The sequence below is a fragment of the Crinia signifera genome, chromosome 9, assembly GCF_055691185.1.
Source record: "Crinia signifera chromosome 9, ASM5569118v1, whole genome shotgun sequence".
Classification (NCBI taxonomy): domain Eukaryota; kingdom Metazoa; phylum Chordata; class Amphibia; order Anura; family Myobatrachidae; genus Crinia; species Crinia signifera.
In genome coordinates this window covers 48,297,440-48,322,198 of record NC_139225.1, presented here as the reverse complement: position 1 = coordinate 48,322,198, position 24,759 = coordinate 48,297,440, and the positions used below count along the sequence as shown (strand labels likewise).

General features: G+C 44.3%; 1 protein-coding gene across 1 annotated transcript in view; it reads right to left on the bottom strand.

Moving 5' to 3' along the window:
• The window catches only part of BTK (Bruton tyrosine kinase), a 180,160-nt gene that overhangs the window by 142,602 nt on the left and 12,799 nt on the right, over positions 1–24,759 (bottom strand). Inside the window, exons 2-4 of the mRNA XM_083159033.1 lie at positions 21,687–22,040; positions 12,938–13,036; positions 5,986–6,051 (exon numbers count right to left, since the gene is read on the bottom strand). Of these exons, the coding sequence (XP_083015159.1) occupies positions 5,986–6,051; positions 12,938–13,036; positions 21,687–21,836 (315 nt within the window). The 5' untranslated portion in view covers positions 21,837–22,040. The remainder of the gene's footprint in view (positions 1–5,985; positions 6,052–12,937; positions 13,037–21,686; positions 22,041–24,759) is intronic.

Here is a 24,759-nt window from a genome sequence, read left to right as displayed (position 1 = left end):
GTGTTTCTTGGCATCCACTGCACAGGCAGTGGTGTCTTGTGCGGCACCTGGTGCCCTGCTCCTACTGAAGGGGAACTCAAAACATGGGCACAGCCAGTGCAGGCTGCAACCTGCACTGTACTTTTTAAAAACAAAAGCTGTAAAACAAAATTAAGAGGGTGCTGGGGATAGCCTTCTGGTCCCCCGGGCCCCCCAAGCCCCCAGGCCCCATAGCAGTTGCATCCCCTGCACCCTCTGTAGTTACGCCACTGACTGCAGGCGAGGCAGATGCAACATGTGCAGTGGGATTTAGATTGGTGGGAGTTATTTTGTTTCTGTGCAGAGAAAATACTGGCTGCTTTATTTTTACACTGCAATATAGATCTCACTTTGAAGTAAAACCCCACCCAAATATAATTCACTCTGCACAAGTTACATCTGCCCCATCTGCAGTGCACATGGTTGAAGTGAACCAGAATTAGGACCAATGTGTATTTCCTATTTTTCTCTGTGGGAGCCAGTGGGGGTTATTCATATTCATTCGGCCCTCCATGCATTCGCACGTAGGACCGATGTTGTGCGTCTGCGTATGTGCAGGCGCGTTTCTGCGCATGTGCAGAAAAAGAGTGCTTGCACCCACTGTCGCAGTGGGTGCAAGCACTCTTTTTCTGCACATGCGCAGAAACGCGCCTGCACATACGCAGACGCACAACATCGGTCCTACATTCTGCTCTACGCGGCGAGCGGGGGGGGCGGAGAAGGGCGGGGGGCTGGGCAGATCCATTACCATATAGGAACGCCCAGCATTTCATGGTAATGAGGAGGTGACGGGGGTGTGGGGGGTGGGTGGCCGACATCACCGGATGTCAGCTGCCCACCCATATCCATCCCAGCGTACATGCATATGGAAGTGACTTTTATATGCGTGTACCTTCCATATCTTTTTATGGTTACCCGCAGCATGCGAATGGATGTTTATGCTAAACATCCATTTGCAGCCTGCGCGGGCGAATTTACGCTGCGAGCGGGCAGACACAGGGTGGGGTTTGGTGGAATTGCAACGCTTTGAATTAGCAGCCTTGTGAATCAACCAGAATAACCCCAAGTATGCGGCGTGGTCAAAAATTTCTGGCATGTGGTGCTAGTACGCCATGGGTGGGGGCAAGTGCTGTGAGGTGGATATTGAAAAGATGGTGGAGTACTGTGGGATGGACAGTGAATTAGGGGTTCTGTAAGGTGAACAGAGAGGGGGTCAGTGTGGTCTGGTAAGGGGAGGACTCAAGAAAGCTATGTGGTGGGCTATTAGAGAAACATGGAGATATTTCCTGATGACACAGACATGGAGGGGCAATCAGAGAGCAATGTAGAGGGTAATGAAAAGTGCAATGGATGCAGTAATCAGATTTTTCAGGGGTTTTTCCTCAATTCATCTTTCCATTGCTCTTTCGCTGGTAGAAAAGCTGGGCCACTTGATTGCATTTGCCCCCCGTTGCTAAAATTTACCAGCCCCTTGGGAGGTATGAAAATGTTTAATGTATAATTTAAGTACAGCATCTGGAACCGGATTCCTAAAGGAGTAAATAATGCCCCCGATGTCCAATGTCCACAAGGAGTTTCCTTGGATGTCCTATTGGATGTGTGTCTAGAGCGTACACGTCATTTTAGCCCCGCCCCCCACAGTGCAATGCCGGTATTTCAGACACTGCACTGTGGGGGGAGGGCTAAAATGCCGCGATCACGTCATTTGACCCACGGACCCCCCCCACCGGGTGGGGGTTCATGGGTGACGGAGGGAAATGCGGGTGGACAACCATGCATAAGGTTACGATGTCTTGCACCTGCCTAATTAGAGGCAACAATTTCTTCATTATGTTTAAAAAAAACAGGATTCCAAAGTGGGTGAGACTACCAAGATAGCTCAAGTAGGCGCCACCAGAGGTGTTCCGCTAATAGCTGCCACAAAAAAATGGGGTTGTTAATCCCAATAGCACAAAAGAGAATACAAGAAAAAGTGGCGCTTGTTTGATGAAAGATTTATAGATTTAATATCAATACTTAAAAAGCATTTAAATACACAACACACATAAATAAACAATATATGTAAAAAATAAAAATAACATTTTTTATACTGTTAAAATTAGTAGCATAGAAATAGCTGAACCACTGATAGGTATATGTGGACCGGATAAATTACTTGGTACCAATTGGTTGAAGAGTGGTAACTGTCCCGTCTCAATTGCAATTCAACCAATTGGTACCAAGTAATTGATCTGGTCCACATACTGTATACCTATCAGTGGTTCAGCTATTTCTATGCTACTAATTTTAACAGTATAATTTTTTTTATATATATTGTTTATTTATGTGTGTTGTGTATTTAAATGCTTTTTAAGTATTGATATTAAATCTATAAATCTTTTCATGCTGAGGTTGTAACAATGCCTTTTGAGATTTAATGTAGTTCATATTAAGTTGTCCATACTGTATTGTATGTCAATGGGTTTTTTTTGCTTGTGAATACTATTAGCTCCATGTATGCCACATAAGCAGGGATAAAGCACTAGAACACAGATATGAATATTCTCTATTTACTTACTGGTTCCATATTTTTCACATTTCTTCAATTACATGTACAGTAGATGTATAATAACACTATTTGGCATTGATTTAGTAACATTTTTCATTTTTCAATACTTTCTAATATTAACAGGTGATCGAAAGGACGAAAGAAGCCAGGGCCGAAACTAGGGTTTCCGGCGCCCGGGGCAAGGCAGTCTTTTGGTGCCCCCCCCCCCCCCCCAGTGATGCTGCTGCGCGCCGAAATTTTCGGGGGGCGTGGCCTAATTTGGGGGCGTGGCATATAATCACTGCTCTCCCGCGAGGCCACGCCCCCATTTTGCCGCTATGGGGGCATGACCCAGAGGCTCTGTGAGCCTCTAGCCATGCCCCCAGCCCCCTGGCTGCGGGAATAGACGCTGTGCGCATGCGCACAGCGTTTATTCCCCGCTGCTTAGTTAGCAGCTGACAGGGGGGACCGACCAAATGACGCCTTGTCCCTGGCGCCGGAGACCCCCCCCTCCCCGCACAGTCCTCTCACCGTTGAAGCCGCAGAAGCCGCAGCCGCATCTTACTTTGACTTCGTCCGTCTCCTACTAGCGCTGCGGCGGGAAGCGCTGATGACTTCAAAAAGACTTGCCGGACGCTGATTGGCTGAATTCAGCCAATCAGCGTCCGGCAAGTCTTTTCGAAGTCATCAGCGCTTCCTGCAGCCGCGCTAGTAGGAGATGGACGGAGTCAAAGTAACATGCCGCTACAGCGTCCACATACCTGTCACCGGACCTCACAGCGCCCCTCACCTCCAGCGCCCGGTGCGCGTGACCCCCCAGCCCCCCCCCTAGTTACGGCCCTGAAGAAGCTCAGAGAATTCTATGGACCGAATGATATATGTATAGCAGGGAGGGAACATGACATTCATGTACATATCTATGTTTCCACTATACAACTTTAAAATAAAAAAATTAAGCACATGGAATTATCTAATGTCCACATCCGTGTGCACAAGCTTTAGTTCTTCCCCTCTAGCAGATACTGCAATATCTGTAAATTAATATGAGTAGTGAACAGCTGTTACACAGGATATTACTATTCAGCACACAAGCAAATAAAATATGTGACGTCTGAGGCACTGCCACTTTGAAACCACAGTTACTGTCTGTCCGTAATTAAAAGGGATAAAACCAAAATGTGATGTTTTTATCTAAAAAAATCTGTATTTGCGTTTGTACCATTGCCCCTAGACCATCCAAGTATAGGTACTTGGTATTTGCCCATACTTGCCTACTTTAGAAAACTAGTTTCATGGAGATTATAGTTGGTAGCAGAATTTTACAGGCGTGTCTACTTCCATATATGGCGAGATTGTGAATAGAGATTGTGAACGTGGCACCTAGAAGCATAGGGGTGTACTGCTACATCTGAGAGAAATCTTTTAAAATGACTTGTATCCAAATGTAGATGAGCACCAAAGCAGTTAGTAAGAGCTACTATACATGCTAAAGTGCTGGGAAATGGTGCTAATGTTTCAATGTAAATGTATCTGTCTCTCATTCCTTTTCCCCCCAAAAAATGTAACAGTGTAATGTGGGCTAGGTGAAATGAGGGAGATTTCTAGATTAATGAGGGAGAGGGGGAGATTGCTTTTATTTCAGGGAGTCTCCTGCAAAATGCAGGAGGGTAGGCAACTATGTGTTTGCCCAGGGGGTACTCTTTACCTAGAAGGGCGCCAGCGATTGAAATCGCGGGCGTCGGGGGTAAAAATCGCGGTCATCGCGGTCATCGCGGGCATCGCGGGTAAATCGGGATGACCGCGATGACCGCGATTTTTCCATAGGGAACAATGTTAAAAAGGCTGATTGACCGCGATTTTACTGTTAAATGCCTCAATGGACCCGATTTGGCCCTAGGAATCAATGTTAAATGGGCCACAGAGCCCAAATAGGCACAATTAACCCTTAAATGTCCCCCCCAATTTTGAACGCCACCCCACGATCAACGCCAACCCGAAGCGTGGCGACCGCAGCGAGCCCGCGAGGGGCGGCGGTACGCGTCCTCCGACCTTTTCATGCCCTACTATCCACTAGGGCGTGGAGTGAGAATAGAATAGTGTGGCGAGCGCAGCGAGCCACCGAGCCCGAAGCGTGGCGAGCGCAGCGAGCCCCGCGAGGGGACGCGGATACCTTCACAGGTAGACGCGTCCCCTCGCGGGCTTCACAGGTGTCGGCGTCGCCACAGACACCTGTGAAGCCCGCGAGGGGACGCGTCTACCTGTGAAGGTATCCGCGTCCCCTCGCAGGGCTCGCTGCGCTCGCCACGCTTCGGGCTCGGTGGCTCGCTGCGCTCGCCACACTATTATATTCTCACTCCACGCCCTAGTGGATAGTAGGGCATGAAAAGGTCGGAGGACGCGTACCGCCGCCCCTCGCGGGCTCGCTGCGCTCGCCACGCTTCGGGTTCGCGTGGATCGTGGGGTGGCGTTAAAAATTTGGGGGGACATTTAAGGGTTAATGGGCTCTGTGGCCCATTTAACATTGATTCCTATGGCCAAATCGGGTCCATTGAGCCATTTAACAGTAAAATCGGGTCCATCGCGCCTTTTAACATTGATTCCTATGGTAAATCGGGAGCATCGCGTCGCGGGCATCGCGGGTACATTTATGGCCGGCCGCGACGCGACCGACACGATTTCCATGTTTAACATGGGTTTCAATGGGAAATCGCGGGCATCGCGTCGGTCGCGTCGCGGCCAGACATAAATGTACCCGCGATGACCGCGACGGGCGCCCTACTAAGTAAAGAGTACCGCCCAGGGTCTCAGATTTGAGATGGCAGTGGCTGTGGTTATTGAAAAGTAGTTACTGTCACTGAACCTAACCTAAAGAGCAGTTGCTCCTTGATTTCAATGTTGGATTTATACTTAATTAACTTATTGCAGCTGCATCAAGGTCTGCTTTGTCAGTGGGACAGAGAGGGTGGGACAAGCAAGGTAGGAAGCGGGTGCCCTCCTCTGTGCGTCCTCTTTCTCCCCCTGAATAAGAATGGTGAGGGACTTCTGTGGAGCGCATGGTACATTTTTAACATTGTAGTATTTTTTTAGAGTGTGGACATGCCCCTTTTTTAGACATGGCCCCTGTCCCTTGTTCAGTACTACAATCAGGTGTGGCTCTCTACACCCCTGTACTTTTTACACTAATCAACAGCATGGGGTCTACTTTCTACACTAACCAACAGCATGCGTGGGATCTGCTTTCTGCACTAGGAAAAAGGACTGAGATCATATTATAGTACTGCCTGCAGCCATTTCTAGAATGCAGACAGTACATTAAACATTTGAGAACTGGATTTCTTAAAGCACATATATTGTAAAGTCTAAAAAATTCTATGTATCGAGTTTATGAGCTTTTTGAGTTATTTGAGTTGTTCTGTTGCATACTGTACTTTATTTCATACCTGGAATGGGTAAGGGAATCGTTCAATGATAGTTATCTGTTCAGTGTCTGCAAACTCTTCTCTGATCTGAAAATGTAATAAAATGCTTAGTGACAGCAGGTAATTACAGGGGCAAACACAGGATTTTCAGAAGGGGGTTTCCAGAGCGGCGGAGCAAAGCACGGAGATGGACACTTAGGTGACCCAGTATATGCCGGGTCAGTTAAAGTATTATAGATAGACCAAATGTTTATAAATAACATTAATAATAATAATAAAAATTATATATATATATATATATATATATATATATATATATATATATATATATATATATATATATATATATATATATGTATAGGGTAGCTGGGGCGGCACTCCAAATAGGCAATCGGTCCCAGCAGGGATAATGTTGAAGATAAACAGCTGAAGTGATGCGGTGCCTTCCAAACCTGTGCTCACAGCGGTGAGCCAGGTAAATGTAGTGATGTAGAGGGACGGCGGCACTCGCACAATAAAGACCCAAGGCAGGTTTATTTAAACCGACGTTTTGTGGCTGGTGTCGCCACTTTATCAAGGTGCCAAAGAACAATAAGAACATAAAACAAACTTACTTAAGTAGCCCCCGGTGCCGTTCGTGACGCCCGGCGTCCGTCTCCGCTGCGTCTAATGATGACGTCATGCGTCCACATCGACGCTCGGCACTCCGCCCGTAGCAGCATGAGAGATCTGTCACCTCCTCGGGTCAGAGGGGGTATATGATCTATTATTCGACCCGAGGAGGTGACAGATCTCTCGTGCTGCTACGGGCGGAGTGCCGATGGATCTATATTCTGGATACATTGGCACCCTGCGGTTTAAATGAAAACTTGGGCTTAAGCTGCTTTATATAAGTATTACAAATTGTGTTTACAATTGCAGTATGTCCGTTTTTACCTATATGCGATTTGCTGTTACTTACACACAGCGCTTTCATTATTATGCTGTCACTGGGCTGCGACTTTGGATTTTAGATGTTATATATGTTTTTTCTATATTGATGTATTGTTACAATGTTGCTTTTTCTTGTATCATTGTCTCATCTTATTGTTATTGTTTTCACAGATCACGTGCCACGGGTCTCCTTCGTGATTCACGGCGTCGATGTGGACGCATGACGTCATCATTAGACGCAGCGGAGACGGACGCCGGGCGTCACGAACGGCACCGGGGGCTACTTAAGTAAGTTTGTTTTATGTTCTTATTGTTCTTTGGCACCTTGATAAAGTGGCGACACCAGCCACGAAACGTCAGTTTAACTAAACCTGCCTGAGAAAAACTCAGTCAGACAGAACCTGAAATATCTGACTGGGAAGAGCAATTAACAGGCTTGGATGGGGACCACTACTTTGAAGTCAGATATCTCCGGTTCCCAAGGGCCGATTTTAAAATTCTTGTACCCATGGAAAGAGGGGACCCTCAGCTTTCAGACTAGTGCACTTAGACTCCTGTGGGGGTTTCTGGGTATTCAGAAACCCCCCCCCCCCTGTGTGCGCCACTGCATTAGGGATAAAAATGTGCACATTGATACAATTTAAATGAAATAATTGATACATATTTATATTATGAGAATAGCTCCACATTATTTGTAGTAACGGTGCTACATACTATGAGAGTAGTGCTGTAGGACACACCCTAAAGGGGAGACTTGAGAGAAGTGGATATATCTTGTCACAATGTAAATTATATCCATACACTAATTATTAATATTTCAAACAGTCTTACATATGTTGTTGTAGCTCCCAAATTTTCACTTCAGTCTCTTATTTTGTAACTGTTGTTTTTGATGCCTGCAGCATTTCTGTGTTCTTGTGTGTGCTAACATTATTGATCATGATGACATTATTATACGCTGTACCTTTTTGGACTAAATGTTTATTTATTCCTCCATGCCTTATGCTTGTTTTTAATGTTTTATGTCTAAGCATATACGGTTACCGTGGTTACCACCCGGTATGTGAGTGACGTCAGATTGTGTTTGCCGTCCTTTCGGTGATGGGCCCGGTCACCATTTCCATGTGCTTTTTGGTGGGGATTTAAGGTGAGATGCGTTTGTATGTTTTTTCATTGCTTGAAGACGATGTGTGAATAAAACATTGAAACATTGCAGAACCATTGCCTATTACTTATCTTTATTGGAGTGCTGCCGCTACAAGTGGTTAGATAGATAGATAGATAGCGGATGTGAAGTAGCACTCCCAAATTGAGGTAAATGTGCGATTCCGCTAGGGCAGGTAATTAAGTATACAATGAAGTTAGTAGTACATGTCAGACAGAGTCTAATTAAGAATTATTTTTTGCACTATGGGGGTGACAGAAACTTGCGACTACACGAAGAGACCTGCACGTTAGGCAGTTAAGACACTTAAACACCCATTATTTGGAGTGAGAAAATGTGTATCACTGGTCATCTGTAGTTTAGTGATATCCGTCTGTACATGGCATGATATCAGTGTCAGCAAGATGCAACACAGTGTCACATTTAACAATAGGCCATGATCTTTTGACAGTTTTACTGATGTAATTGCTTGCGACATGGTAATGATTGACCCATGGAAAATATTTCCTGTTGGTTCTCTCTGCTGCTTATTTGAGTATCAGATCCCTGGGATTAACATCATGGCTCTTGTTTTGGCTTTAAATAGATTAGGGATACCTCCCAACAGTCCCGATTACCGCGGGAATGTCCCGGTTTTCAAGGACATTCCCACGTCCCTCCCGCAGCCGACAGTGACAGAGGGGGGGGGGGCTGTTGGGAGTCCCGTCTGTCGGCTGCTGAGCAGCGGGGGCTGGGGGCATGGCTAGAGGCTCACAGAGCCTCTGTGTCATGCCCCCCATAGCATCAAAATGGGGGCGTGGCCTCATGGGAGAGTCGTGAGTATAGGCCACACCCCATTTAATTAGGCCACACCCAAAAAAATTGGCGTGCATCCCACTGTCCCTCCTTCATTGCTGCTCAAGTTGGGAGGTATGCAGCCCTTTGCTAAGAACTCACAAATAATCCTGTCGATGTATGCTTCAGAGGTTTATTGGTCACTACAAAATGCATCTGGCCCTTATAAATTGGTAGTAAAGGTGCCCATACACGTTACAATTATTGTATACAATATTGTATACAATATCGCATCTCGGTTTTGCGCTGAGATGAGATCTAGTACAAAAAGTATGTGCTGCACATACTTTTTGTACCAGATCTCATCTCCTCTCATCTTATCGCAAAACCGAGATGCGATGAGATGCGATATTGTATACAATATTGTATACAATAATTGTAACGTGTATGGGCACCTTTAGGTAGACATTAGCTGACTGATTATGTATTGGTGGTGTATGAGAATTTGATAGGGCTACTCGTGGTGTTATGGGTTTCCGTCACCAACAAAAAGTATTCCTTGGTCCCTGTCCATATTAGGAACAGGTCATCAATGTATATTGTGTAAAAAAGTATATGATCAGATACAGAGATGTCTGCAAAAAAGATTTCCTTTTTCGTCTCCAAGCATGGAATTGCCATTTTTTTCAGGTACCTGTTGATCAATATGGTACCTGGGACTAACTGATGATGTCATCGGTGTGCGTCCACTAGCAATCCCGTAATTGTGATATTCACATATTGTTGATAACCCTATAAGTATGTTACCTGTATTGTTCCTTACTTGTATCCTGATGATGAAGTAGAAAACTTCGATACGTTGATTCTACCGCTGCAGACTTTAGTATTTATTTCTGAGTGCCAGCTCCATGTATACTATATACAATACCGTTCAAAAGTTTGGGATCACTTAGAAATGTCCTTATTTATTTTTTTTAAAAAGCACTTTTTCTCAATGAAAATAACCGATTAAATGAATAAGAAATACAGGTACTTGTTTCCTAGCACGGCGCCCCCGATTTTCATCTTATGGCATCAGGTCTATAAGATTGGGTCGCATCTCATCGCATGCGATGCGATTAGACCCAATTTTTAATTGTACAGCCACCCTGATGGCTGATTCCTATGTTAAATGCACCCCCACACCCAATTTTTAATTGTACACCCACCCTGATGGGTAATTAGTATGTCAAATGCCCCCCATTGTTAATGCCACCCCACTATCAACAGCAACCCGAAGCGTGGCAAGCGCCCCGAGCCCGCGAGGGGCGGCGGTACGCGTCCTCCAACCTTTTCATACCCCCACTATCCACGTCGGCGTGGAGTTGATTCTAGATAGTGTGGCGAGTGCAGCGAGGGGCCGCGGATAACTGCAGATGTATTCCGCGTCCCCTCACAGGGCTCGCTGCGCTCACCACGCTTCGGGCTCAGTGGCTCGCTGCGCTTGCCACACTATATATAATCAACTGCAAGCCAACGTGGATAATGGGGGTATGAAAAAGGTCAGAGGACGCGTACCGCCGACCCTCGCGGGCTCGCTGCGCTCGCCACGCTTCGGGTTGGCGTTGATACTGGGGTGGCGTTAACAATGGGGAGCATTTCACATAGTAATTACCCATCAGGGTGGGTCTACAATTAAAAATCGGGTCTGGGGGTTCATTTAACATAGGACTCTATGGGAAATCGCGTCGCATCGCATGCCATTGCAACGGCATGCGATGCGACGAGATAAAAAAATTGCAGAATGAACTGTAAAAAGCCTTAAGGTGCCCATACACGTTACAATTATAGTATCCAATATTGGATACAATATCGCATCTCACACGTTACAATTATAGTATCCAATATTGGATACAATATCGCATCTCATCCCATCTCGGTTTTGCAATAAGATGAGATGAGATCTAGTACAAAAAATGTGCATCACATACTTTTTGTACTAGATCTCATCTCATCTTATCGCAAAACCGAGATGCGATGAGATGCGATATTGTATCCAATATTGGATACAATAATTGTAACGTGTATGGGCACCTTTAAATCGGGTCTGATCGGGTCCCATCGCATACCTTAACTAATGGTATGTGATGGGACCCGAAACAAGTACCGAAATACACTCTATACATTGGTAATTTACTATACTAGCTGCAAACATCTGGTTTTTAAAGGAATATGTACATACTGTAGGTATATTGAGGCCCATTTCCAGCAACCATTACTCCACTGTTCTAATGGGTCATTGTGTCTGCTAATCACATTAGAAGACTAATGGATGATTAGAAAACCCTTGTGCGATTATGTTAGCACAGCTGAAAATGGGTTTACTCGTTTGAGCTAGTTGAGTATCTGGAGCATTACATTTGTGGGTTTGATTATACTCTCAAAATGTCCAGGAAAAGAGATTTTTTTATGTGAAACTCAACAATCTGTTCTTGTTCTTCAAAATGAAGGCTATTTCGTGCAAGAAATTGCCAAGAAACTGAACATTTCCTACAACAAAGTGTACTACTCCCTTCAGAGAACAGCACAAACAGTCTCTAACTAGAGTATAAAGAGAAGTGGGAGGCCCCGGTGTACAACTGATCAAGAAGACAAATACATTAGAGTCTCTAGTTTGAGAAATAGATGCCTCACAGGTCATCAACCGTCAGCTTCATACTATGGTATCTGCAAAATGCCAGTGTCAACGACTACAGTGAAGAGGTGACTGCGGGATACTAGCCTTCTAGGCAGAGTGGCAAAGAAAAAGCCGTTTCTGAGACTGGCCAATTAATGGAAAAGATTAATATGGACAAAATAATACAAATATTGGACAGAGGAAGATTGGAAAAAAGTGTTATGGACAGACGAATCGAAGTTTGAGGTATTTGGATCACACAGAAGAACATTTGTAAGATGCGGAACAAGTGAAAAGATGCTGGAAGATTGCCTGACACCATCTGCCTCACAGTGCTGAGGTCATGGGTTCGATCCCCACCATGGCCCTAACTGTGTGGAGTTTGTATATTCTCCCCATGCTTGCGTGGGCTTACTCCGGGTTTCCTCCCACAATCCAAAAATATTCAGGTAGGTTAATTTCATCCAACAAAATTAACCCTAGAATGTCTGTGTGTGCATGTACATGTGGTAGGGAATATAGATTGTAAGCTCCACTGGGGCAGGGACTGATGTGAATGTTCAAATATTCTCTGTACAACGCTGTGGAATATGTGTGCGCTATATAAGAAACTGTTAATAAATAAATAAATAAATATTCTGTCAAGCACCTTCTCTTCTGTCACCCAATTTCTCTTGTCAGTGGTTCCGATCTTGCTCACACATGCTGGTCACAGTGGAAGAGAGCATTTCCACCAGCAGCTGCTGACAGTGACACCGGGCCTCATCTTAGCAGAAGAGACAGAATTCTGCCAGGGGCCCACTGAATTAGAGTGAATAGTTTCCTGGGGGATTTTAAGTGGGAAATACTGCATGTCAGGCAGCTCCACAAATGCTCATCCCTGGCCTGTCACCCAGATCTCGTTTGCTGCATCCTGGCTCACCCCAACCTCTCAGGGAGGATTTTCTATGTTGTTTCTGAGCTGCACCCGACCTACCGGAGAGAGCAGGCTATTTTACAGCAGTCCTGGCAGCAACTATACCCTCTCATTACTGGCCTGCTGTGACAGTAAGTGCTAAAACTAAGTGGGTGAAAGGAGCTTTGACAAACCACATAACGCGCAACACCACAAGTAGAAGCAAGGTCATGGCTTAGGCTTAGCTCTGCCACTATCCCCGCCACCATCTATTGCCTTTATGAACTCGGTGGCAAGCGAAGCGAGCCCACAAGTGTCCATTCGGGCCCCCAAGTTTCAGTCCTTGCTCTGATGTGCCATGTCTTGTGATTGTGTTTATCACGTGATTCCACTATAATTTGGACAATGGGGGGGCCCTTTCAATACTTTGCTATGGGGCCCACAAAGTTCTAGTTACGCACCTGGCTGCGGAATACGCATTAGCTATATAAATAACTGGTGATAAATAAATACAGCCAAAAGCTTGGTTGTCTGTCTGTAACTTTCTCACCTGTATCTGTCTCTCTGGTGGTGGATTTTCCTCCGGCTCAACACACTCCACGCATACAATCTTTTCTAGGTCTACTGACCCCTTTTTACTTCCTCTGCGCTGTGAATAATAGAAACACACATGATTCTGCATTCAGTTCGAACAATTGTGTTTTTATTTTACAATATTTTTATTATGGGGCCTACACATGGGGGATGCTGTTACCAATTGTAGGGCCAGATTCTCTAAGCTTCAAAGGTGATAAAATGGAGAGTGATAAACAGCCAGCCAATCGGCTCCTGTCTGACATTTTTCAAGCACAGTCTGTGACATGGCAGGTAGGAGCTGATTGGCCGGCTATTTATCACTCTCCATTTTATCACTTTTGCAGCTTAGAGAATCTGGCCTAAAAAATGGTGGAGGATTACTTCGATGATGCATCCAAGTAGACATGTCAGACAGTCCTTTCCTGTACTAGCAGGAAAAAAAGGGCAGTTTGGAGGCCCTTGTACAAACTATTTTACCTGAGTTGTCCCCCATCCAGTGTGTACTCTAAAAGCAGGAACCTGGTTAGCGAGAGGTGTAGGAGGTTGCATCCGCAAAATGTCGAGAAGCTGATGTTCATCAAAATGAATTGTCAATTCGGTACTCTTTACTTAGAAGGGCGCCCACGATTTTGATCGTGGGCATCGTTAGTAAAAAATCTCGGGCATCTCGGGCATTGAATGCACTAAAAAATCGGGTGCGATCAACCGACGAGATGCCCGAGATTTCCCATAGGGAACAATGTTAAATGTCTCAATTGACCCAATTTTCCTGTTCAATGCCTCAATTGACCCGATTTTTCCATAGGAAACAATGTTAAATGGGCCACAGAGGCCAAATAGGCACCCTGAAGTGTATAATGGCCACCCGAATTGTTAACGCCACCCCACGATCAACGTCAACCCGATGCGTGGCGAGCGCAGCGAGCCCGCGAGGGGCGGCGGTACGCGTCCTACGACCTTTTCATACCCCCACTATCCACGTCGGCGTGGAGTTGAGAATAGAAAGTGTGGCGAGTGCAGCGAGCCACCGAGCCCGAAGCGTGGCGAGCGCAGCGAGCCCCGCGAGGGTACGCGGACAGCTGTGAAGCCCGCGAGGGGACGCGGATACCTGTGAAGGTATCCGCGTCCCCTCGCAGGGCTCGCTGCGCTCGCCACGCTTCGGGCTCGGTGGCTCGCTGCGCTCGCCACACACTTTCTATTCTCAACTCCACGCCGACGTGGATAGTGGGGATATGAAAAGGTCGTAGGATGCGTACCGCCGCCCCTCGCGGGCTCGCTGCGCTCGCCACGCTTCGGGTTGACGTTGATCGTGGGGTGGCGTTAACAATTCGGGTGGCCATTATTCACTTCAGGGTGCCTATTTGGCCTCTGTGGCCCATTTAACATTGTTTCCTATGGAAAAATTGGGTCAATTGAGGCATTGAACAGGAAAATCGGGTCAATTGAGACATTTAACATTGTTCCCTATGGGAAATCTCGGGCATCTCGTCTGTCGCATCGCACCTGATTTTTTAGTGCATTCAATGCCCGAGATGGCCGAGATGGGCGCCCTTCTAAGTAAAGAGTACCGTCAATTCTTCAGCGAAGAACAGCAATTGCCTCCAGAGACTACAGATGGACCTGTGATTGTGGAGTCCAGTGGGGACAAATTGAAAATCTGTGAGGATGAGGAAGTACACACTGAAGGGGGTGAAGAACTGGAGGATGAGGATGACATCTTCCCTCTGTACAGCTGATTTGTACAGGGAGAGGTGAATTGCTTCTTTTTTTGTGGGGGGCTCAAACAAACCAATAATTTCATCACCGGATGTCAGCTGCCTGCCCTGATCCCATACAGGGTGCAAGCACAACTAAGGCACCTGAGAGTGTCTTAGATTTGCATGTACGTACCAAATGATTTGATGGTCGCCAACCATCAAATGATTTGGTCCCCGCACGCAAGGCTGCGAATGGATGTTTATGCAAAACATTATAAGATTAGTAAGATTAGTTCACTCAGATAAACTGATATTGTAGCCTTTAAGAATGCTCCTTTCATTACGTTACTCCACTTCCCTGTGTTACTACAATAAACAAAACATATGCAAATATTGCATGCATAAACACATAGAGGCAAGATTTGGATAAGTACTAAACATAACACTGTGATAGTGGCACAATGTACAAAATACATTTGTGTTTTTTTATAATGGTTAAAATACAATTTTGAATATTTCTTTGGGCTGTTATTAGCATAATGCAAAACGCTCCTGAAAATAAGAGTTACAGCGAGTGTCTCAGGTTCTTTGTGTGTTCTTACATAATTTTACTACGAGTGAGACAATGCAAATAGAACAGTGTACAAAAACAATTATTGTGGAATTATTATTGTTTAATATTATTGCATTCATTTCTATAGACCCAATATTTATTTATTTATTAACAGATTCTTACAGATGTAGCGGGATTCATCTTTGCAGTGTCGCCATCGCCATCCCCTGCCCCGCCGCCATCTGTATGCCGGAAGGGGACGCGCGTGCACGAGGTGCGCGCGCGTCCCCTTCCGACGGTGCTGCCCTCGGTCGCCCGGTGACCTCACATGCCCACACCGGGCGATCGCACCCCCCGCAGCCTCCTCGGGTCCCCCCCTGCCCCCTCGAGCGGGAGGCGGACAGTAATGCGTCCGCCTCGCCGCCCGGATACTGAGACGCGTGTGTGTGGGGGACGCACGTGCATCTCAGTCAGATAGCGGCGCCGTGTTGCTGGCGATCCATGCCAGCAAGGATAAGGCATGATTCATCTGTATATAGCGCATACATATTCCTCAGCGCTTTACAGAGTATAGTTGCTCATTTACATCAGTCCCTGCCCCAGTGGAGCTTACAATCTATATTCTCTACCACATGTACACGCACACACAGACATTCTAGGGTTAATTTTTGTTGGAAGCCAATTGACCTACCAGTATACTTTTGGATTGTGGGAGGAAACCGGAGTACCCGGAGTAAACCCACGCAAACACGGGGAGAATATACAAACTCCGCAGAGTTAGAGCCATTGTGGGAATTGATCCCATGACCTCAGCGCTGTGAGGCAGCAATGCTAACCATTACACCATCCGTGCTGCCCCAATATACTCTGCATCGCTATACAAGTATGAACAAATGCAAAAATCTAATAAAAGGTCAACACAAGCAAAATGTCGACATCACAATGGTCAATACATGAAAATGTCAACATAACCTTTTCACTATTTTATTAATTTTTTGGCCTTTATCATACTTGGACTGCAATTGGGAACTGTAAAGTGTTCCAAGAACAGTGGTAGCAGAGCGAGGTTACGAGCTACAGTAATTGGGTGTTCACATGATGTTGACACCAAAAAATGTGAAAACTCATGTCATCCTTTTCATTTGTTTACTTTTTCCATGGCAACCTTTGACTTGTGTTAACCTTTTATTGATGTCAACATTGTGAATGTTGACCTTTTGGTGTTGACTTTTGTAGATACTGTCTATCCTCTGTTCCATTCTTCTTATCTGGGTTCTGTAGTGGCTTTAGTTCAACAGTTTGCCTTATATTTGTCCAATTATGTCACACAAGACACATCTTTATGTAAGGATCGAAATGCTTCTGCCGCAAGGTATATTATTATAAGCTGGGGGAATATTTTCACAGTATATTATATTGCATATTTACTCCAATGAGTGGTTACTGATGACATTAAATGTCTGAATCGTGAATATTTAAGGTGGCCATATGATAGTACGATAAGGCTCATTTTCACATGATTGTGACTCATATCGTATGTGTTTTAACTACAATTCTTGTCAGATAAGACCTGGAGATCATCATGGCACGACATGAATTTGTTGTATCCCGCATCCATGATCAAAATATGATATATCGTATGTAAAAGGAATGCATTCGATGTATCGTATGCAATCCTAGCTTGCGGGCAGTTGCAAAAGTATACCTAGGTGTAGCCTTATCAATAGTGCGTGCAGTGGTACAACATTTCTTGCATTGTTGTTTAACATACAAAACACAACACACCAAGTATTAATGGATGTTCTATATACAGTAATAGTACCTTATTTTAATATTGGAAGTCCTACCTGCCAGTTAACCATAGGCTTAACCAGTGGGAGGTGCTTCCTCCCTCTATCTGACTGCTAGACTGTGCCATGATTAGCAGAGTGCTAGTTTCCTGTATCAGTGGCGTAACTACAAAATATGCGCCCCCGCCAGAAAATTTCTGCAGCGCTCCCCTAGTAAAGTTAAGACCCCCCCAAACCCTCAAACATTCCTCTAATTGCCGGTCCTGGCGCTCCTCCTACTGCTAATGAAAAATACAAAATGGCTGCCCCTAACAGCAGAGCATTTTTAAGGATGCTAGCCTCCTCTAGCATCCTCAGAAACTGTCTGCTGTAAAGTGGCAAACATTTGGTGAGGGCCATTTTTCATTAGAAGTAGGAGGAGCACCAGGACCCCAGACAAGTAGATCTGCAGATCCCAGCAGTGGTGCAGCGATAGCGCCCGCAGATCCCCGGCGCCCACACCTACTGAGTACCTCCCTGCCACTTCAGACTCTGCGGGGCTATTGTTACCCACTGTCCTGTATTAAATAAGTCCCTGTCTTATCTTCAGCCATAGCTGGCTTCTATGGGGTTCAGATGATGCCACCCATAGAAGCAGGGGTGGGAGGAGGGTTTGCGCATGCACAGTTAAGCCTCCCCTTTTTGCAATGCTCCCAGTACTTGTCAGATCGATTGTGCAGGTGCCAGGACCTTGCCAGGGGTGCACCTCTTCTCATGTGAACAATGGCAGAACAGCCAGCAGCAGTGCCCCTACCCCACAAAAGTAAGACCTACAGTACTGCTGGTTTGCTAACTATTGACTGCCAACAGTCAACCTCAGGAGGAGGAGATTGGTAAATAGCAAGAGTAAAATAATAGGTATCACTGTATCATATGGTTCTGGTATAAAAGGTGTACAGTGTCTACGCCGACAGTCACTAGGTTGAAATAAAAAACTTGACATGCACATCGTCGACATGGGAAAGGTCAACATGATTTTTTCCAGTTTTTCTTTATGTCGATTTGTACATTTCACTCGCTTTGCTCGCTATGCTACTACTACTATGCTCTACACACTTTACCATCTATGTGGACCTGATTTTGAATGATAAAATGTTTATAGTCTGAATTAGGGGGGGAAAAATCCCCAAATGTCACCCATTTCATGTGTTGAACATTTTTATAATGATCTTTTGCTTGTGTCTACCTTTTGCATATTGATCATATGTATTTGACCTATTTACTGGTCACAAAATTGACAAGATACCATATCAGATCACACTGCTGTCCGACACTAGCCCCCATTGACATAGATCGCTACTTTTATATTTGAACACGGAGAGAGATAAAGTCTGCACACTGCTCTGTTGGCCTTTTTACTTCAGGCTCTATGTCCGCACTTTATCATATATTATTGTGTACGGGGGTACAGTCCAAAGCAGTTAATAATAAACATATTTGAAAAGAAGAAGAAAGAACTGCCTGACTGGATGCACACCTCAAGAACAAATTGTTTGGTTTTGAGTGAATATTTATTAAAATTTTATTTGTTTCGAATAAAAGATGATTATTCCCTTTTGTTTCCTTCATTTATTGGGATGGGAGGGAATGTGTCATGGATGCGAAATAAGGGGCTAAAATCATGGACATATACAACACATAATACACATACACTGTGCTGGCAGAAAAAGAAGAATGCTAATAGGGGCCAGATGGTGTAATGGTTAACGCTTAGGTCATGGGTTCGATACCCACAATGGCCCAAACTGTGCAGAGTTTGTATCTTCTCCCCGTGTTTGCGTGGGTTTCCTCCGGGTACTCCGGTTTCCTCCCACAATCCAAAAATATACTGGTAGGTCAATTGGCTTCCAACAAAAAAAAATGTGATAGGGAATATAGATTGTAAACTCCACTGGGGCAGGGACTGATGTGAATGTTCAACTATACTCTGTAAAGCGCTGCGGAATATGTATGCGCTATATAACAAACTATTATTTACTTAGATGCTGTTTGGAGAGCTAAACTGTTATATTTCTGCTGAATTTCAGTTAATTACTTATCTCTGTCCACTGATGTTAAGCTCACAGTAGTACAGTATCTCCAGGGCAAATTGGTTACTTTATAATTGTTTCATTTTTTGGAATGTAAGAGTAACACAAGGTGAAACAAATTGGCAGTTATATTCCTGCATTCAACTCTACATTGGAGTAAGTATCTGGAGAGGATGTTATGTTTTGTGTCTCAGTTTATAAATTACACTTTTGTGATTTCACTATGTGTGAGTGTCCAATATTCAAGTGGCACTGTGTGGAGTAATGTGAAAAATGGTGTAATGTAGGGCCGTCCAAGCACATAAAGAAAGTTTCAAGCATAAAATAAAATCATCTCCAGTCCTCCATTGTCCCCATATGTCATGTGCCTGCCCAAGCACGGGTGAGTTGTCCACCACTTTGCCCGGCTGTTGCCCTTATTACCATGCATGGTGGAGAGAGGGAGGGAAGAGGCAGAGGTTTAATCCCCAGTGGCAACGGGCATGTAACCCCTGGCAAAGTGCATGCAACCCCTGGCATCGAGTACAAAACCCTTTTCTTGGCATCAAGCTAGAAACCCCTGGCATCAAGCAAGAGACCCCTGGCATCTAGCAAGAAACCTGTAGCAACAAGCATGTAAGCACCACTTATGTGGATTAATATGTTATAGACATTATTATGTGGTATTATATTTAATGGGCATTACCGTGTGTGGCATGTGTAATGGCTAGAGACAGGATTATATGCATTTGCATATTTTGCCCATTCTCACTGGTTATTGCATATTTTACCTAAAATCTAGTGATGGTGCATATTTTAGGCCCTGCCCCCTTTCCACCCATGAGTCACAGCACTGCTTTGCCCTGCTGCTGCTGGCCAGGTAGTGGTAGAGTGTGCAGGCTGTGGCAATAATATGTGCGCAGTGTGGGGAACCTTGGATGTACGCTATGTCTGACACTGCTGTAGGCTGCCAATCCATGTTGATAAAAGTCAGTCGGGGCGGATGCCATTACGAAGCTCCTGAACTTTTACCTGCCCCTGGCCTGGGACTTTGCACCAAGAGACAGACTTCTACAGCAGAGGAGGCCGGCGGAAAGGTTGTGACATTACGCGGCGCGGAGGAAATGCCATGTCACAGTGAGTATGCGGCGCATGGATGAAGCCTTCCACTGCGCCGCCCTCACATGCTATGCTGACATTTGATCCATCGGCGCTGGAGATGAGGGTCCGTGTAGTTGATGCAAGAAGAGCTTTGGACGCTGCAGTCTGCTGTAGCAGCCAGGAAGGAAAAAAATCCTGTGTATAGCACTAGACATCTGCAGATGCTGTGGGCAAATTTTTGAGGTTTAATTGCAACTAATTTTATGCTGATTTTTAAATAAATAAATAAAAAATTACTCTTTTTTATTATTAAATGTAGCATATTTTAACACTTTTCATGCATATTTTAAGTATTTTTCATGCATATTTGCATGCATATTTCAAGCTTTTTATGTTGCATATAATCCTGTCTCTAGTAATGGCCATTCTGGTATTTGGCATAACATGTAATGGGCATTACCACGTGTGGCATACTATGTAATAGTTATTACAGTGTGACACATAACGTGAATAAAAACATCCAAGGGTACTAATAAGAATCTTATTCTGTCTTTTACAAAGGATAAGCTATTAAAACGTAGGTTGAACTCGATGGACGCAAGTCTTTATTCAGCCTTATCTACTATGTAACTATGTAACTATGTGTAATGGGCCTTATGGCATGTGGTATAATATGTAATGGGTGTGTGACATGTAATAGGCATTATGGTGTAATTTTTTGCAGCGCACTGTACCTATTTTTTTTCGAAGACCTGTTTTATGCTATTTTTATGTGCCCTAGCAGATTGCCATTTGGGGACATGTTTTTTAATTGGGTTAAATTTTGCTTCTAGAAATACAAAAATATATATTTATCTCTATATATCTATTACAGGTTTTTTCTTTCTTTCTGTTATACACCTGGTTAGTTTGTGCAGCAGACATGGATGAACAGGAGGTTGTTATGTGTTTGGACAGAGTGCCTTATGGGGTCCGGGCGGGGACAAGTTTGTTGAGTAGGTGCCATTTTCTCTCAGAGTCTCTCTCTCTCTCCTATTATATATATTTAAACCTCTGGCTGTTTTTTAATGTATATATTTGATAGGGGCTCCGCTGCACTGCTTTGCCCGGGGGCCCGTAATGCTCTTAAGATGGCCCTGGTGTAATGTGGTTTGGTACTAATATGGGGTCATGCCCCTTCACATGAAGCCATGCCCCTCAATTTCTGGTGCACGCCTTCAATGTTAACTGTCCATATTTTGAATATGGGTAAGGGGGGGGGGGGGGGGGGGTACCAGATCTCTCTCTGACCCAGGGAGCCAAAATGTCTAGTTATGGCACTGAATATCATATACAATGTACTATATATTATGCTAGTATCTTTATTTATGTCTCCTTTCCATTTCATAACTATCAGGTGCACTTTATGCATTGAATGATTGTATGAACCTTTTTTTAAATAAGCTACTATTAAAAAGAAAGCCAAAACTACAAATTAGTTTTCATTAGTAAGCCTGATTTCTGCAGTTATAAATAAATACAATATAATTCTTACCCCTCTGTCAAAGTCATATTCATAATAAGTGACCTTGTTTTCTGTGAGCACAAACAGCCTCTTCTTGTAGTTCAGGGGAGATGTCTTACGTTTCTGCTGTGATCGTTTTAAGAAGATACTCTCCAAGATACTAGGGGTTGCTGCAGCCATGATAAAAGTTCCTTGTAGGATGTAGGATGGATGGTTGATAAAGTGATTGCAATATACAGCTTTAAGAAGAAACCAAACAGCTCTTGATCTAAATATTAAAGTTTGGCTTATCCATATCTGTCATTCTTTAACAGTTTGTTGGAATATTTGATAATATTTTGCCACCAGCACCAGTGGAAGTGGTTTCAATAATCTTCAGGAAATCTGAGAATGAAAAGATTGACATACTTATTAGATAATGCGTTCACAATGAACATTTCACAAGTAATGAGCCTCACCTGCCAGCCAATCGCAGTCAGTGGAACCCCCTGCACACGACCAAAAAAGTGGGCAGTGGATGAAGCAATATGTGCTTAATTGCTTCACGGTAGCCACGCCCCCACTTTGCAATGCCAGTAATTTGGCTATAGAAGAGCAGGATGCGGGGCCTTGATGGCGCTCAAAATTGTCCAGGCCCCCACACCCCCTACATTCCATATGCCATAACCACCTCCTGTACTGATCTGGCTGCCTCCTCACAGATGCTATTTTAAGATCACAAAACTGGCTTTGACCAGGTATTTTAAAACGTTTCTAAAAACGGGTCTGCCCTTTCACACCGCATGTCTTTAAACGGTATTTCAGTGCAGTTTTTGTCCTTAAACGGTATTTCAATGCAGTTTTTGTTCCTTCACAACACTGAACCCGTTTTAACCCATAGGAAACAGTGGATGAAAAAAAAAAAAGGGTCTGAAACGGGTAGGACCCTGCTTTATTACCGTTTAGAAATACCAGTTCAATAGAACCGGTAAATTCACTCTGCACCTTTCAGACTGCACAAATTACCGTTTTAAAACGCTAAAAAAAATCTTCAAAATAACGGGTAAAAAGTGCGGTCTGAAAGAGGTAAGAGAGGACAGCCAGAATCTCCATATGTTGTAGTTCCAAATAATTTTGTACTTTTTAATGCTTTACATATAGAAAGTCAGACCCTGTGTATGAATGTTTTATTGCTGAACTTGGTTAAAAGAAAAAAAGAGGAACAAGATAAAATTAGATAAACTCTTAAATTGTCAGCAAAAAGAAAAATAGATATAAAGATTAATCTATAAACTGTTTGTTTTTACTCACTTATATGTCTGGCAATCAAATTTAAACCTGGATTCCCACATAATTGTTTTAGGAAAGCCTCAGTAAAATTAGTCTTTGCCCAGTTCTGCAGGTTGCTGGATCATTTCTCAGGGTGAAGATGATAACATGCTTACATCAAGATCTAGTGGATCTGTAGCAACTCCTCTATGTTTTACATTTTTTATTTTTTACTCCTAATATACTACAAGTTGAGTATCCTTATCCAGATATCTGTTATCCAAAATGCTGAAACCATTACTGGGGACATCTGCAACTGGCACTACTGGGGACATAATATGTAACTGGCACTAAATATGTGAAAGAAAATGATTGGTTAGCATTCAAATTCAGTGCCTGATATCGTACACAAACTTTAGGGCCGATTCAGATCCATTCATATGGGTCCAAATCCGATACCCGCTTTCGATGGTGAGGGGGTCTGTGCAGCGATGAATATTTTTTTGCAGGGCAAGGAAATAATTGGCAAGCAAGACACTCACTAAATGGGTGGGGGCATGTCCAGCCCAACCATACAGGCATGCAGCATCCCACTCCTTCCTCTGTACCTATAGGTGGAGGCATGCTCAGACCATTTTTTAGGTGCGTAACATCCCACACCCCTCTTCCCTAGAAAATTGGGTGGTGGCATGCTCTTCCTAACCCCCTCCGCTGACGCTGCCACCGCCAGCTTAATCAGGTTCCTGGGTCAAGCGCATGCGCAGTATGGTCCACGGTACTGCACATGCACAGAACCCATTTTGGGGGCTGCTACGCATTTGCACACAGAGAGGCATCACGGAGGGAGGGAACACCTCCCAATGGGACTGCCTTGAGTGACTGGCAGGTAGGACTTCCAATAGGAAGTCACTGCCAGTCACATTGAAGCCAGAGCAGTCTCACAGACTGCATCTGGCTTCACTTTAGACAGTGGCGGATTTTACCTGGGGTGGCTGCAGCCCTGCTGCCCATAGGTAAAAACCGCCACTGGGAATGATTTATGCTTTGTGCTACTGTACATTGGATGCTTGTGTAAAACCCAGGTACTGAGGTATGATTGTGGACCAGATGACACAAAGCTTCTTCATCTTCTGACCAACCTTCTTTTTCCACAAACACACCGTCCGTGACAGAGATGCAAGTGTAATTTCTTCCCTTCGATAGCAGACACAGACTTACACTACGAAAAGGTGCAACTCAATTTTATTGCGTTAAAAAGTGACTTCCAAGTTTGGGTTAAAAAATAGGTGTTGATAATACACTTAACATAACACTATGTGAAATACTGGAAAACAGTTACAAAAAATCATCAATTTCAAGTAAATATTACATTAGCACTAGAGCTGCACAAGGTCATACACATACCCGTACTTCTTCAGGCCAGGTCACCAGTGACAGCGAGTCAGATGAGGCAACTGTTACACAAAGCCTCCCTTTAGGACAAACATCATTGCCTGTAAACAAAAAAGGCCGGCCACCTGCAGGGGACAGCTGAACAAAAGAAGTCCGCAGAAATCCTCCTCACGAACAGAGGAACAAGAAATACTTGTGTTTAACCTGTCGGACCGGGTGCTGTCTCTTACTGAGCTCAATGTGCTCAATAAATGACTCCTTTTTCCCAAATAGTTTTCATGATGTCTTTACTTGGAGATGTGACCATCATAATTTCCTTAGGAAACTCCATTTAAAGGAACATTTCCAAAATCACATTCAACCAACTTATACAGATCCAGTTTATGTTTTTCTGAAAACCAGGTCTGGATCCAGATTCGATCCCATCTCATCCAACCCTTCTTTAAAAAACATTTGGCCATCT